A 16,955-nucleotide genomic window follows, 5' to 3' on the forward strand; every position below is an offset into this window, starting at 1 on the left:
TCTGAGCTGCAGGTTTATTTTTCATTCCCCAGAATGGATTTGAACTATGGTCTTCTGAAGTTGAGAGGTGCCAGTGTGCTGGCACACACTGCTTGAAATCAGCATTTGTAAGCCAAGTCCAGAAATTGCGCTTTGAGAGTAAGGTTTCCTCTTGGATTAATAAAATTTGATTAGAAGTCTGATAGAGTTACAAGCAAGAGTGCCCTGGTATGAGATTAGTTATCATTTAATGGCTTGGAGCTCATTTAAAGTTTGGAAATGGATAAGCTTTAATGACTGTTCAGACCACAGTACTTCGTTTCAGGATTAAGTGAACCAGTTCCAAATGAGTGAAAGCCATCCAGTGTTTAACTCATGAATGTGTCTAATGAGTCATACTTTAATGGATTATTTATATGGTCTGTGGGCATTTACGACACAACTTTCATAACTGATTATTTGCATGAACTTTAATCTATTGTTTTACATTAAAAAGATGAAACGGGCCCTTTGATCAAGAGACCAGCAGTAGATTTAGTTGAACTATTCAGTTTTATCAATGCTCTATGTTCACTTTTTAATGGATTTTTTTAAAGAAAATGTTGTCATTTAAGTTGAAAAAGTGTTAGAATCGGAGGTTGAGGAAGTTTTGTCTCCTTATTTGTTGCTGTATTTTTTCAACTGTTTTTCTTTCTTAATCTAATTGGAGCTTCATATAATTAAATGGTTAAAAATTAATTCTGTGGACATCTGATACCCAGGTAGAAATTCTGATCAAGTAAAACCAGCAGGAATCAGAATTTATAGCCCTGCATTAAATGTCTGTACAGAAATATATATTGTATGTTATTTAATGTGCTTAATTTTTATTGATAATAAAATGGTGCACCAGTAGATCTTTGTACTTTAGTGAGCACAGCCACAAAAAAGGGATTGAGTGGGTTTCTCCTGTATGCTTCAGCCTCCTCTCACATTCCAAAGACCTGCTGCTTGAGAGGGTAACTGGATGCTGTAAGTTATCCCTGAACTACAGTAAGTAGGTGGGATACGGGCGAACTAGGGTTGAAAGCAAATGAAATAGATGGAGAATGGGGGCTCTGAGAGCCAAGTGTCGACTTGGTGAGCCGGATGGTTTTGTTATGCAACAAAACGTTATGTATGGTTTCATGAAAACAAAATATGGAGTCTGCCTTCTGAATGGTTTTCCTTAATTCACACACACTCATAATCTTAGCAGTGGGATGAAAATTAACATTGATGATGAGGAATAGATTTGTTGCCATCAAAAGCTACAGGGGAGTAGACTGTGCCACAGTGAATCAGCAGAGAGTGCTGCTGCCGCATAGCTCCATCAACCAGGGTTCAGTTCTGACTCAGCTGCTGTTTATGTGGGTCTTGCATGAGTTGATTATACACACGATAACTCAGAGTAACATTTCCCAACAAATTTTCTGCTTTTCATTGCCTCATTCTTTTATTAGTTCCCATACTTCCAAGGGATGAAAGTTTTAACAAAAAGGAATTGAGTCAGCATGATGGGTCATAGCACATTAAAATGTGAGCACTTGCTGACAGCTTGCTTCACAACTGTGCTTGAACACCCCTGTTTAATAAGACGTAGTGCTGATTTAATAAGGCTGGAAGTGTGTACAGATTCCAATGATGCGTGGAAATCTTTGGCCTGATCTGGTCAATTTCCCTTTAATTAACCAATCCTATTAGCTTGATTATGACTGATATTTTGGAGGACTTGCTAAGTGCAAGACTGACAACCTGGGCTCACTTCAAGGAATCAGAAATTCTACATATATTGATGGCTTAGCACATCAGGGTGGCACAATGGCGCAGCAGGTAGTGTTGCTGCCACACAGATCCGGAGACCGGGATTCAATTCTGACTCGGGTGCCCTCTGTATAAAGTTTGCAAGTTACCACCTGGGTTTTCCTTGGGTGCTCTGGTTTCCTCCCACATCCCAAAGATGTGCTGCTGGGTTAGTTGGCCGCTGTAAATTGCCCCTGCTGCAGGTGGGTGGCAAGAGAACTGGTGGGGGAGGGTGGAGAGTTGATGGACACGTGCAAGAAAGTGGGTTACAGGGAGATAAATTGAGGGATAGTATTGATGCAATTGCTCTGAGAGCCAGCATAGACTTGATGGGCTGAATGACTTCCTTCTATGTTATTGGAAAACATGAGTAATATTGAATACATGAACAATAGACATGTCGCTTGCATGCATAGAAATGATATTAACAGTAAAGACTTCAGCTCATCAAGTCTATGCCAGTTTTCAGGGTTATTTCATCAGTCCCATCCCTCAATTTATTTCCCTATAATCTATCCTCCTTCACATGCCAGCAACTCTCCAACAACACCACTCACCACACACCCAGCAATGCTCATTTTGAAAGATGGCACCTGTAAACTGCAAATATATTTGTCTTCCTTCTCTTTGCCTGTTATTTATTTTCTCCTCCCTTGAGCAATACTTCACATTTTGTCACTCCACGTTTAAAGCTTCAGTTCTCTCATCTGTCTTTGTGTTGCTGAAGTGCGAAATTCATTAACAGAAACAATGGCCCTGATGTTCGTTGGGAGGCTGCTGGGAGTGCAGTGCAGAGGGTTGGGGAACCCAGAGAGCCCCGTGACGCAGAGTTTCTGCCAAATTTAACAGCAGGACATTTTTATCATTGTATTACCCAGTTCCCTGCCTTGCAGGAGGCACATTGAGAGTATGCTGCTGAGCTTGATGATCCTTGTGAAACCTGTGCAGTCAGCATTACATCAGGATTGGGTCCTGCTGCTCCATATAAGCTAGATTCAAATAGTTAGATATTTCTCTGTCCTTGAGAAGGTCATTGAAAGGCTATGCAACTTACTGTCCCAGAAATGACTGTCAGTATGTACATAGCAGGTTAGGGCCAAATTCTCCCCCTCCCTCTCTCTTCCTCTCTCTCCCTCCCTCCCTCCCTCTATCCTTTCCCCCTCACTCCTACTTATCCTTTCCCCCTCTCTCCCTCTATGCTTTCCCCTATCCTCTCACCCTTCCCCTTCCCTCTGTCCTCTCCCCCTCCCCCGTCCTATGCCCCCCTCTCCCCATGCTCTCCCCCTCCCCTGTCCTCTCCTGTTGTCCTACCCCTCCCTCTGTCCTCTCCGCCCTCCCTCCATCTCTCTCCCCACACTCAGTGGCAATTGCACTTTAGTCAATTGCCATCTTCCTGTCTGTCTTCAAGCTGCTCTCCTTTCTCCAATGTTGTTTCATTCAGATTGTTCAACTATCAAGGAATATTGGCAAACCTTGAGCCCATCTGGAGATGGAGATTGTTCTTGTTTACTTGGATTATGAATGTGTGGAACATTGTAGTAACCAACGCAGTGATGTCCGGTTGATTAATTACTTCTATTGATGCATAAAGGTATGTGGGGAAACAGCCGTCAATGGTTGAAAGGTGGATGTCGAAGGTTTGATGTTGCACATGTATTTTGATTGTCAGAGAATAACTTTTCACCAAAGATTGATTGGATGTGCAAGGCTTTATAATTGAAAACATGTCCAGGGCTATAAAGATGAATACATTAAAGGGATTCTGCTTCATTCAGCTTTTCCTTTCATGGAAGCCGACAGTTTCCAGAACACATTGAACTGAATTCTTGAAAGAATTTTGCTTTTGATTCCTTTAGCTCTACCTTGAAAAATATTTCAACTCATCGCTCTGAGAGCATAGAATCCTGAAATTGCCTTTTACTGATTGTCTTTTTTTAAAATGTTGTCTGCTTGAGCTTTACAAGTGACTTAAAAGCAGCCTTTTTTTTCTCACTTCATGTTTTATTATGTAAGTGCAGTTTAATGCAGTAAGTGCAGTTTTTATTGCAGTTTAATGGCAGCGGTGAAAGGTACAGCTCGAATGAGATAAATGGATGAGCCTAAATATTGTGGGAGATCGTTCATTCGCACATTATCATAACATCAAATCAACACAGGAAGTAGACAGATAATGGGGTCATGAAGTAACATAGTTTATTACAATGTTTGTTCTGTGTAATGCATATAGTAATTCTTGCATTTGCGTTTCAAAGCACATTTTTATTTTATTTTTGATAAGACTTCATCTGAATTACTTTGTTAGATAATCAGACATTTTTTAGATTTGTTTAGAATAGGATAAAATATGTTTTGCTCTGAAAAAGTTTGTGTTGCTATTAAGTGGAAACATTTGTTGTTTTACTTTTATAATTTTTGCATGATCCATTATCATGGATTATTGTGCGTAATCATAAGTCAAGCAGTACCTTTACAATGATTGTGCAAACCCCCTCAATAATCAACCCTGGGCCTCACAACAACACAAGGAAAATAAGAGTTTTGTGCCATAGCTTTAACGACAGTAAGAAGAGCTGGCTGGTGCAGTGCTCTAGATTCTGGCTGTTCACTTCGAGACGCAAGGTTCAAATACATGCCAGTAAGATTACAACCTTTTGTATATTCTAGCTGTAAGAGTTTTATATGTAGGTTGGGCAGTGTCCAATCAAGCTGAACATGAGTCCAAAATGATCCCTATTTCACCACTAGATTGTAATCTTACCAGATTGAGCTCAGGATGGTTCCTTGTGATTGCATCTATGCAATTCTTGAAATTACAAGGAAAGCATGCTAGCGTCTTTACTTTCTTGGGAGATTAAGGAGGTTCGGCTTGTCACCGAACACTAACAAAGTTCTATAGATATACTATTGAAAGTGTCCTGACTGGTTGCATCATGGTCTGGTACGGCAGTTCAAATGCACAGGAACACAAGAAGCTGCAGAGAGTAGTGGACTCTGCCCAATACATCACAGGAACATGCCTTTTTGGTATTGTTGTTGCAATCTTGTTGCCAAGCTTGTTGGCATTTTTTCCTTCAACCATTTATAAAGAACCTTTTTTAACTGTGGTATTCCATTTGTAGCTTTTGAGGTGATGCTTTCTTAGTTCTGGAATTCATAAAACCATTTTAAGTGGACATTAAGTGACTGTGTATTACTTTATAGCTTTTTTGGGTGTGAAAATCCATTAAGGGACTGTATAGTGTTGAGTTGTTGCAAAACAGGAAAACAGAAAGTCAGCTTCAACTTGCTAAAAAATTAATGGTCTCAGTGCAGCAGGGATTTCCCCATTCACAGCTTTGGTCAATGTCTTGTGTCAGCTGTGCGGAAAGCTCTTGGTTTATTGGTTTATTATTGTCACATGTACCAGGATACAGTGAAAAGCTTTTGTTTGCGTGCCATCCAGACAGATCATACCATACATAATTACATCGAGGTAGTAATAAGAAAAACAGAATGCAGAATATAGTGTTGCAGTTGCAGAGAAGGTGCAGCGCAGGTGGACAACTACAGTGCAAGGGCCACGACAAAGTAGATTGGGAGATCAGAGTTCAAGAGTTCATCTTTTTGCTTAAGAGAGGTCTGTTCAAGAGTCTGATAGCGGTGGGATAGAAGTTGTCCTTGAGCCTGGTGGTACGTGCTCTCAAGCTTTTGTATCTTCTGCCTGATGGGAGAGGGGAGAAGAGAGAATGACTGGGGTGGGCGGGGTCCTTGATTATGTTGGTTGCTTTCCTGAGGCAGCAGGGAATGTGAACAGAGTCAGTGGAGGGGAAGCTGGTTTACATGATGGATTGGGGCAGCGTTCACAGCTCTCTGCAATTTCTTGCAGTCTTGGGCAGAGCAGTTGCCATACCGAGCTGTGATGTATGGTGTCCAGCAGCTGTGACATCCTCGAGGAGGCTGAACACCCAGTCACACTGTAGAATCTTTACAAGGCAACAAACAAGTAGTAAGGAGTTCTTCTTTTTAACCAGCCTCTTAAGCATTTCCAATTAAAGTAGGAGCTGAAATATCACAAGCATAACGTATTCTATATCATAAATATCATAAAATCCCTTTCTTAGCATTAAAATCCATGGAATTTTGAAATGATTATTTGAAACCCAACACACTGAAAAATATGTAATTTTAGAGTGAGAGATTGTAAGCAGTAAATATGGCTAATTATACAATTAAATTCATCACTTGCAACTCATTCAACAAAGATTAGCATGTTAAGAGTTTTTAATGGTGAGAATAGTTCCTCAATAAATGAAAAGAATTCACTGAATTCTGATTACCCAGGAGGAGACAGCAACAACACACACTGTGGTGAAGCAGATAATATCAATAACAACTTCTGGATTTCTGCATTTAACTGTAGATATGCGTGCTCCAGAAATTGCTGTCAGAATTTCTATGAGGGCTGGTTCTTCACTGTACTGATTGTAAATTCCAACTCATTTTTTTTCTTCCCAGGACAGGTATCAAAAATGAACCAAACACTTTTCACAAGTGACTGAGTTCACAAGACGATTTCTACAAGAGTGGTTTCAGGGGTAAAATTCAAAAAGCTGAAGCTCGCTGACAGACTCTGACTCCTGAGCAGATAACTCCCAACATTTCTTCCTCTCCCTACAGGCAGCACTTGATTATTTTCCTCAAATTGGAAAGTTAGCATTTCATACCAATGTTTCTGCCCAGAAGCTGTTCAACCAAGTAATTTACTCAGATTCCATTGGTTTAATAATATCCCATGTGTGTTACGTGGAATTCCAATATGCAAATGTACAGAGACTGCAAAGTTTATTGACTCAATCTTTCTCCATTCAGGATTCCTGAAGGTCCCATTGACCAGGTACCAGCTGCTGGAAGAGTGCGTGCATTAGAAGAACAACTGTTAAAGGCCAAAGAGCAGATTGAAAGCTATAAAAAGCATGCAGGCAAAGGTAGGTGATTACCCCGTTCCACTGATTGAGTCCATTGTCGGGAATCCTTTGCCTTAGGGGAATCTTCAAGAGTATATTTCCTTCCTTCCTTTCACAGTGCACGTAGTGCTCTTTGTTAACTGCTGGTTTCCCTTTGCAGCAATTGAAATTGCTAAATAATCTCCCATTATTAAATAATGTGCAGTTGCAATGATAACCAAGATAATATCAGGAGGAAAGCTGATTCAATAAACTAGTTACGTGAACAGGAAAATGGCATATGGAATTTAATCCAGAGAAGTTGAAGCTAATATATTTTGGGGGGGCAGACAAGACAAGGAAATGCCAAATAAATGGTAGAAATCGGAGAATAGGGACATTGAAGTGCATATTTACAGATCCTCCAGGACAGATTGATCAGCTGTCTATAAAGGTTGGTCTACTGGCTAAGGCAAAAACAAGGAGGTTATATTTGAACTGTGAAACACATTGAGAGAGCCATGTCCAATCCTGCTCACTGTATTACAGGAAGGATATAATAGAGAGGTTGCAGGGCAGATTCACAAGGATAGTTGCCAAAGGTGGTAAGTTATTGCAGTGAAGGAAGACTGGGCTGGGTTGTGGTTATTTTCTATGCAACAGAGCAGGTTGATAGGAGATTCAGTTGTGTATGAGATGATGAGAAACCTCAAGAGTGTGAAGAGAGAGGACCTACTTCCCTTACAAGACAGGTTCAAAACTGGGAACCATAGATTTAATGTAATTCATAAAAGATTAAGGGGAAAACCTTTCTCAGCTGAGGAATTCTTGGGGTCTGAACAGGTGACAAAAGGAAGGTTTCCTACTGCACATCCTTTGATGATGTTGCTTAAGAGAATATTTACTTAAGGTCAGTATCTAATCGTCTGTAGCATCTATAAAACGGATTGCAGCTTAAACATTCAGTGTGAGAGGAAGAAGGGCATTCTGTAAAATTGCACATAAGTTTATTGGTCCACCCAGGCTGCAACTTAAAGGCATGTCTCTGTGCTGAGCTGCACTTGTTTCCATTTTAAGTATCCAACCCACACTTTCAAGGTATGCTCCACCACATGAAGAGGATGGTTGCATTGTATAATATACCACACTTGGTCCAAATGCCATACACCTTTGTATTACTGCCTGGTGCAGTCGAGATATTGGTGTTCCCTCACTTCCATGGAACCTAGCGAAAGCCTTAATGCACTTTTCCCAGTGAGACAGTATTTGTAACAGGGTGAACTATGTTCTCAAATTAGGAGCAGAGTTTTGAACTACAAACAATAAGTATAACAATACATTTTGCCTTCTCTGCAATCCATGTAGTAATCAAAAGTCCCCTGACAACCTCCTGCTTGCTTACTCATTGACAGAGAGCCCCATTGTGATTCTACCATTTCGGGTGTTCCCTTTGCTCAAAAGAGCTCGCTTATGAATGGGTCAGACTAACCAAGTATGACACCCTACACTTTGGAGCCACTTTGCTTTATTTTGGCAAGTGGCTGACTCAGAAAAAGCATTTTAGATTGGGTCTAGCAGATGTTATTAAGCAGGAGTTACTTGGATGTAGACATTGTTTGGCATTTGGAGGAGTAATTACCTCCATCTTCAACTCCCAGCACCCTCCACTAACTTCCAGTATTGTTAATCACTTCATGCTCCCAGTTTGTCTCAATGTCTTCTGAATGAATTCGAACACAACCTCGGACCCACGTGTGGCTCTGAAAATGAAGACAGATTTCAGAAGGTTCCCAGCATTTCCCAAGATTAAGCAACCTTAAAAGTGATTCTTCTGTACGGTTCAAATATCAAATGCTTTTAATCTGGAATTTCTTTGAATATTTCTTGGGCACCATTGACAATATACCAATAATAAGCATTATTTGATTTAATTGAAGGTGACTGGATCACCAACTGGTTAAATATTTTTAAAAATTGCAGCTCCTCATGTACCTCAGGTCAGACCTTTTTATTTAAAGAGCATATGTGGTAATGAAATAAATTGATTTGGATTTTTCACCCGGAGCGTCCTTTGTGTTACTCATGTAGCAGGTCCTGGGAAGGAACACGAGGAGCTGCGGCGTAAGATTGAAAATGGAGTGAAGGAACTCTGGTTCTTTGTGCAAAATGAAGTCAAGAAAGTGAAAAAACTGGAGGGTGAAGAAGCACAAAGGCAGGCGGATGCATTACTTGAGAACCTAGGTGACCAGCAGAGGTAAGGACCTCACACCCCTAACTGGTGTAAGCTTTTGTTTGTGTTATGCAGGCAGCTGACCTAAGGCCACTAAAGGCCCCATTAAGCCCGTGAAAAACTGCGTTCATCCATCCTGATAAGATGTTACATTAGAAAATTGCCAATTTCAGAGTGCATTGTACAATTTCAGCCAGTTACACGAACATAATTGTAAAAATTCACTGCAAATTTCGGAAGTATTGAGATTCCTTTGCAGTCCATTGTTTAATAGCAGCACACCTCAGAGCCCTGAATCATCATTACTGCATGTTTGAGGGCCCATCTCAGACTTAAAATTCTTCAAACAGCAACTGGAAAACTTTGTCATAAAGCAAATAGATAGCAAACATTTATTAAGCAAAAAAGCCTTTTGTTTCACCTGCTTCAAAAGGCAAAAGCTCGCTGGATGGATTTTAGTTGGCAATCCAGTCTATCTTCTGTGAATCTTTTCAGTCTTTGTTGTTGAAGTTTCTGACGTGCTGTGGGGCCTTGGTTTGATCACTGTTTTGTAATTCACCACCAGCAGACCCTAAGTCCCAGGTTTAAATGTGGGTTAGTATGTCTGCCCAATACAGGTTCTGATAATTGATATAATTGTAAACTCTGGGAGTATTGCCTTGGTAGTCTGGAAGAGTAAGTAGATTACTCGTATGATGTAACTTAATTTGTCAGCCAGGGCTTTGCTTTGTGCTGACACTTCTATGTGACAATATTTTGTTAATACACACTTAGTGTCTCTGCTGAGCACTTTAATTTCAGGCACAGGTATCAAAATGTATCATAGAAAATGGAAAATTCCTTGCACGTTAACCTAATAAGGTATTGGATCCTGATAAGTGATGTTGCCATGTTCGTCAGCTCCACTGTGAAATTCTCTTTGAGTGAGTTTGGTGTATTATTGCAGATTAATGCTGAAGTTAGTTTGGGAAAAGTACACTTGCATAAACACTGATGGCTATTGACCTTCCTTTCACAGCTTTTACATATTCCTTTGTCTTCTCTCTTTAACTGCCCTCTTCATCAACTTCTTCAGCATATCACCATGGCAACCCTGACCTCATCTTCTTGGAGATATTCCCTTCACCCTATCCATTATATCCTTGCCCTTGGATCTTTTATTTTTGCTCACTGTCATTTAACCTGCTTGACTCAGCTCCAATTGGGGCACTTGCTATCTACTTCAGCTCAATCAAAGAACAATTCCGATTCAGGAATATTTTCCATGCATGTGGATGCTGCCTTGTCATTAATATTTTGTAGGGATACAAGTTGCTAAAGGTGGAATAATATTGTTTTCTAATGAAGAAATTCACTTTTGTAAATTGAAGCTGGTGAACAGTGTGCATGTTTGTAAAGACTTGATTATTTTACTACATTGGCTCTCTTTCCCTTTTCTCTCCTGAAGGCGTTGACATTTTACAAAACAACTCTTCCATACACCTAGCCTAATATAGTACAGGAAACTTGACAGTTAAGGTCAGAAGGGTACACAGCTGTACCCTCTTTCATTTGAACACAGCAGACATACAGGCCAGTGATTGAGGAGCAGGAGACCAGGCTATGTTTTAATTCCTCTTCAACATAAAACAAATACCTTTCTTAGAGACACCCACTGAGATCACCTAACGTTAATTATTCTACTTACATAGGATAAATTAACTTGTACACTACTGATGCTCAAATGAGGCTAAATCCATTGTCTATAAACAGCTGTGAGATGCTATTGTTTTGAGTTCTACTTTCCATAGTCTGGGTGTTTCCAGTCATCAGTAGTTTGCATCAACTGGATTTATAAGCTTCCATTCCCATTGATCCAATCTGATGACTGCTTTCTTTATTCAACTCTAAATTTCCTTCAGTTTCAAGAATACTTAAAATGTTTCGGACTTTCCCACAGCTATTAACAGGGTTTTGAGTGCCACAACCATGCAGGAAGTTGTCAAAGTAAACACTTCTCATCATGGAAAGCCAAAGAATTAATTGAAGTACCATCTTAAATCTGGTTGCTATCAATTGAAATGTTCACTGCTTTATCTTGCTGCCTGTGACCTGCTGTGACACAGCAGCACTGCTTCAAGCTTCCATCTCCGACATCTGCGTCTGCACTTAGGAAAAACACTCGAACGCATCCAAGGGAGTGTGAGTCTCTTGTCAAGCCATAGCTCCACAGCAGTAATGTTCAGTCATGCACAAGGTGATAATTGAAGTGAAGCAGCTTGTCCAAAGGCAAGGAATGTTGAAAGATGTCATTCGATTGGTTGTCCCCTGTAATCAAGCTGTTCATCTTGAACTGTCCACCTGCCGTGTGCAGTGGTGCTCTTTGTATCTTTACTTGATTAGCATTTCATGGCATCTTTATTTTCAGGGCATCAAAGTGGGAATGAAATGAGCTACATAACGCAGAGTTAGATGGTTAGGTCCTAATTGGTATTAATCCTTCATTGGAGAATTGATAGGCAATATAATCAGGGCTAATTTCTGATATCTCCGACAGCATTCTTCAGTGCCATTTGACATATTACAGGTTATTGGGGATAGGATTTAAACATATGCATCATAGGGTGGAAAATGAAATTGAGAGTGAGGTGAAATTAAATGGAATCACTTAACATGTCAACCATTATTTAATCTGATTAATATAAAAACATTGTATGCAAGAGGGCATTCAGAGATTTTACTTGCTGTTACCAATCCTCCCGAAGGCCAAGGAGATTATGCAACTGTTCAATCTGCACGTAAGGTTGATCCCATGTCACGTTTGTTGTTAGCATTGGTGCTCAGTATGCTGCAGTTTGTCAGCTTAACCTTCAGTGACAACCTCAAATGCTTCCAGTTGGCTGCACAAATGAGTTTTTTTCTCTCCTTTTGCCCTGGAGTCATTGTGCTGGGGTGGGTGCAGTTCCACAGTGGGTGGACATAAGAACATAAGAAATAGGAGCAAGAGTAGGCCATCTGGCCCATCGAGCCTGCTCCGCCATTCAATAAGATCATGGCTGATCTAGTCATAACTCCACCTACCTGCCTTGTCCCCATAACCCTTAATTCCCCTACTATGGAAAAATCTATCTAACTTTGTCTTCAATATATTTAATGAGGTAGCCTCTACTGCTTCCCTGGGCAGAGAATTCCACAGATTCACTATTCTCTGGGAGAAGCGGTTTCTCCTGATCTCCATCCTAAATCTATTCCCTCGAATCTTGAGGCCATATCCCCTAGTTCTAGACTCACCTACCAGTGGAAACAACTTTCATGCCTCGATCTTATCTATCCCTTTCATAATTTTATATGTTTCTACAAGATCCCCTCTCATTCTTCTGAATTCCAGTGAGTATAGTCCCAGGTGACTCAATCTCTCATCGGCTAACCCCCTCATCTCTGGAATCAACCTGGTGAACCTCCTCTGCATCGCCTCCAAAGACAATATAACTTTCCTCAAGTAAGGAGACCAGATCTGCATGCAGTACTCCAGGTGTGGCCTCACCAGTACCCTGTACAGTTGCAGCATAACCTCCCTGCTGTTAAATTCAATCCCTCTAGCAATGAAGGCCAACATTCCATCTGCCTTCTTGATAACCTGTTGCACCTGCAAACCAATCTTCTTCAATTCATGCACAAGCACTCCCAAGTCCCTCTGCACAACAGCATGCTTCAATGTTTCAGCATTTAAATGATAAATAAGGTGATAGCTTTGAATTGCAACATGGCCACTTTCTCTGTACCTGCTATGGGGAGGATCATAGGGGGTAAGAACCAAGCCTTGCCATATCCTTGTGAGCTATGACTGCTAATAAAGGACAGAAATCATTGTTATATTTTGTTGCACTTTAGCTCTGTAATCCAGATGTTCTATTAGCGGCCTAGGCAAGGTCAGCTCAATCAGTGATGGGCCAAGTTGGAGCAAGAATCTTGCTGATCTTGGTAAAGTACCATGAAGTGAATTTGACTGATTGATGAACTTTGGAGGTTGATGTGGGTCCTCAAGACAATGCCAGCTTCAGACGTTTCCACTTTCTTGACTCTCTGCTTGGATGCATAAAATGACAGGGGAAAATGATTGTGTGGCAGAACTTAGAAATGCTGGAGTTTTTTCCATTTGGTTTGGATTACCCAAATAAGTTTGGTGTACCGTTTATAACAAACTGCCATATACCCCATTTCCTTCCATCTTGACTAAATCAAACCTTCTCCCAGGGAAAGTGAGAGCGAAAGAAGCAGGACATTGTTCTAATCTTGTGATAACTATTTCCTTGACTGTTGTTTGTGAACCATGATGTGGCAATTCGGCTGCCTTTTGAATCTAATTTGTGTTTCCTTTCATTTTTAGGTCCATTATGACAGATGTATACTACCTCAGTCAAACAGATGGGGCTGGTGAATGGAGAGAAAAAGAGGCCAAGGATCTGACAGAACTGGTTCAGCGGAGAATAACATATCTGCAGGTATTGCTAAGCTGAAGTAGTATAAGCATGAATTCATAACATGAGCTACCTTTTATGTCAGCCTACTGCAGGGCTGAGAAAGCTAGCCCCTTCTCAAAAAGAAGATCCCAAAAGAGTACAATATTTAGTTGAAGTTAAAATCAAAAGTAGGATTACTTCAATTTTGTTATTCTTTTTCTAAAACTAAGAGGAACCTTGTTGAAGCCATTCAAATAGTTATTGTGCTTTCCATTTGTTTTATTGTCACTATCACTCATGAAGTAGGCTCAATGGAGCGGAGGAGATGTGCTACTGATACAGATACAGATATACAGATTAGTTTATTGTCCTATACACCAGGGTGCAATGAAATCCCTTGTTCGCATGAAGCTCACAGAGGAAACAGTACACAAGGTAATCATAAATACAACAATAAATACAACAACGATCGCAAATTAACAGAATAGTGCAAAGTATAACAGAATGGTGCAAAGATAGAAATGCCAATTTGATAAATAGCTATTTGTCAATCCTGACTCTCAGTGCTTCTCTTCAAAGGCATTGCTTTTCCCCAGTTTTGTGTTTTGAGCCGAGTTGTGCACAAAATAAAAGTACACGTCATTAGTGATTTCTGTTTCATTGTTACGACAACTCTATTGTTCATCGAATCACCTTGTTAACTTTCAGCACCCTGGAGAGCATACTGCCGAAGCTAAGCACTTCACAGTGCATTTGTCTGTACACCTAATGGTACAGATCTTGCTGTCAATATAGACGCTAACGGCACTGACGACTACTTAGAGAGTCATTACTATAGCAACTTCAGGCCATAGGTAAATGCAAGGTCAATTGCCAATACCTAAATGTTGCTGTCCGAGTTGCTGCTCCAACATTTCCTTTTGAGCGTTTCTTTCCCTGTGTTAGAATGAAAAGGCATGAAGTTATAAACTAAATGTACCAGTGAAAGTTAGCTCTTGACATTGCAAGTGTATTTATGTTTTAAACAGTAGGATAACTGTTAATTAGTGCTGATGATCCTCTTTGGTACATAGAAGAATAATTACTAATGGTGTTGTATCACATCCTTTCAGCTGTTAATTGTTGGATATTTAAATATAGAACAAATAACCTTTTTTTAGTCTTTCCCTTGATCCATTCTTTCTTTTACTCCCTATATTTCAGCTTCTTTCCCTCACTGGACTTTGAACATACTCTCTCGAACCTCCATTCCTTCCTTGTTCCTGCCTCTGTTTATTTCTCAGTCCTTTTATCAGATGATTTCAGGATATACACAGTCAATGTCCCTGCTTTCTTCTCTGTGCAGCAATTGGCCTTTTTAGCAATTTGCCACATAAAAAATACATGAAATCCTTAATGTCCAAAGGCACAGCAGATATTTCTAGACTCACTTCCTCAGCAAAATCTGTGCCAGCATGTTTCAGGGCTGACTTAGGCATTCTGAGAAAATTACTTCTTCAATGACAAAATTCTCTCAAAATGCTTTTAAGCAGTGCAGAGGAACAATGGTAGTGAAGTTGGATACAAAATAATTGCACTTAGTGGAACATGTGTACCTGGTAAATTGCCCCAGATATTGGCTCATTTATGTGAGAATTTGTGTATCATCTGTGCATCTGTTCTGATAGAGAAACATCCCCAGAATGTAAGGTTCAAACTCAGTGAGGTGGCATATGATATCGTACTAGCCTGTTTTTTGATGCACGGTTACCAGAATGCCTCCCAGTCCCCAAACCCCTGTCTCCCACCTTCCACCTTATCAAATCCAAACCTATTACTTATATATTTCCACCTGAGAGCTTTCTCGCAGCATCTGATTTTGTTGGTGTCTGAATCAGCACTCGGTTTTCAAATCAACAATAATCTGTTGCAACGATCTGAACAGTTTCCACTTTGTGGATATCCAGTAATAACTTTAAGTGCCATGGAATAGCAAGACCTAGTTTCTGAAAAATATCTTTCATGATTGGGATCATTGGTTTACTGATACTGCAGATGAACAACTTGCACAGCCCATATCATTACATGGGATTTTAATGAGTGTCTTGGAAATGATTTTCTGCAACTTTAATTCTTGAATGTGATGATTCGTATGGCCAAATTGCTTGTTAGCTACTTGTGTAGGTTGTGAATTGCATCACCTCAGGTCTGGTCCTCTCCATGAAGTCCTGGCTCAACATATCACAACAGCACTAATGAAGAAAAAGATCCACTATCTTTTTTTCACAAAATGATCAATTCAAGTTGAAGACAGTAGGAGCTTGATTTCCATCGCTTTTGTCCAAGTTTTGCATTTGGGCCTGTTGCTTCTTGTCAGTTACTTGTCTTTATTTTGTTTCTTATCTCTGATTGTGAGCGGCGTGACATACTGGTCTGTCATGTGTCATCCAGTGGGCATGTTCCCTTTAGGTGCCTTGACGAACCAATACCTTGTCGCTCTTTGAAGACTGATCTCAGCAGTTGTTGTTAAGTCATTGTGTGGTGATGGGCAAGGTGGACAATTCATGCCATTTCAAAGAGATTCGGCAATGGCATTGCTATTATTCAGCTTCAGTGGTGCTTGAAGGTTATTGGAAGTTTGACTGGAGCTATTTTGCTGGGGGATTGTAATGATGATGTTGGAGTTGTATTTTATTACCTTGTTAAATGTTCAGCTGGGGAGCAGACCAGCCTCAGCAGTTGAACTGACATGTCAGTGGTATGTTGGATAATTAGTTAAAGGTCAGGAAGGAAAGCTTTTGCACACCACAAAAGCCACAAAGAATTTTTGCTGAATCTGTAAAGTTGCTCAACGTAATGAAGTTGAGCAGCACTACTGCTGGTTTCTGATTTGTATAAGTTTGCTTTTAAATGAGGTTGAAATATTGATGCCAACAGCATCCCCATCATTCAGCTGTTCATGTGAAGAGTGGAAATGAGACCAGAAGCTGGAAGTACTTCAATAAGGTAAACATTAAGGACGTTTCTTTTCTTTTAAACAGTTCTTCGTGTTCAGTTAAACAAATCCGTTACAAAAATAAATTCATCGTGGTGCTTTTGAAATTATCACAATGTGTTCTGATTAATAATTTAAAACCAGGAGACAACTTCACTCTCATACACCGGTACAAAGCCCCGACATTCCAGGTACTGAACAGAAAATGTTGCGCTGATCTCATTCTTCATTGCTATTAAATTCTGAGCCTCTAATTGTCAGCCTTAGCTCATTGGTGCTTTGAATTAGCCCCACTCCAGAGACTGAAGCATGTAAATTAAGGCTGAGACTTCAGAGCAGTACTGAAGGAATGGCATTGTTCAGCTGACCTGTTAAACTGACTCCCCGTCGGTATAATGAGGTGAAAGTGACAGATTGCACCAGGCTAAAGCCAAAAGTTCTCCCAATGATCTTTATCATAATTTATCCCTTGACTAGCACCACTAAAAACAGATTATCTGAGCATCTGTTCATGAGGCCATACTTTTTCCCCCAAAATGTACGTTATCCATAAAATTTGCAATTGTATATGATACACTCATGAATCATTA

The 16,955-nt window shown here is 40.2% G+C and overlaps 1 protein-coding gene across 2 annotated transcripts in view; it reads left to right on the forward strand.

The window, feature by feature from the left end:
* LOC127573061 (alpha-(1,6)-fucosyltransferase) overlaps positions 1–16,955 on the forward strand; it is a 592,121-nt gene that overhangs the window by 464,244 nt on the left and 110,922 nt on the right. Inside the window, exons 6-9 of one of the 2 annotated variants that reach the window (XM_052020871.1) lie at positions 6,649–6,764; positions 8,811–8,976; positions 13,319–13,433; positions 16,308–16,376. In XM_052020871.1, the coding sequence (XP_051876831.1) occupies positions 6,649–6,764; positions 8,811–8,976; positions 13,319–13,433; positions 16,308–16,376 (466 nt within the window). The remainder of the gene's footprint in view (positions 1–6,648; positions 6,765–8,810; positions 8,977–13,318; positions 13,434–16,307; positions 16,377–16,955) is intronic. The other variant, XM_052020880.1, reaches the window with a different exon arrangement.

The sequence above is a fragment of the Pristis pectinata genome, chromosome 1 (genome assembly GCF_009764475.1).
Source record: "Pristis pectinata isolate sPriPec2 chromosome 1, sPriPec2.1.pri, whole genome shotgun sequence".
NCBI lineage: Eukaryota > Metazoa > Chordata > Chondrichthyes > Rhinopristiformes > Pristidae > Pristis > Pristis pectinata.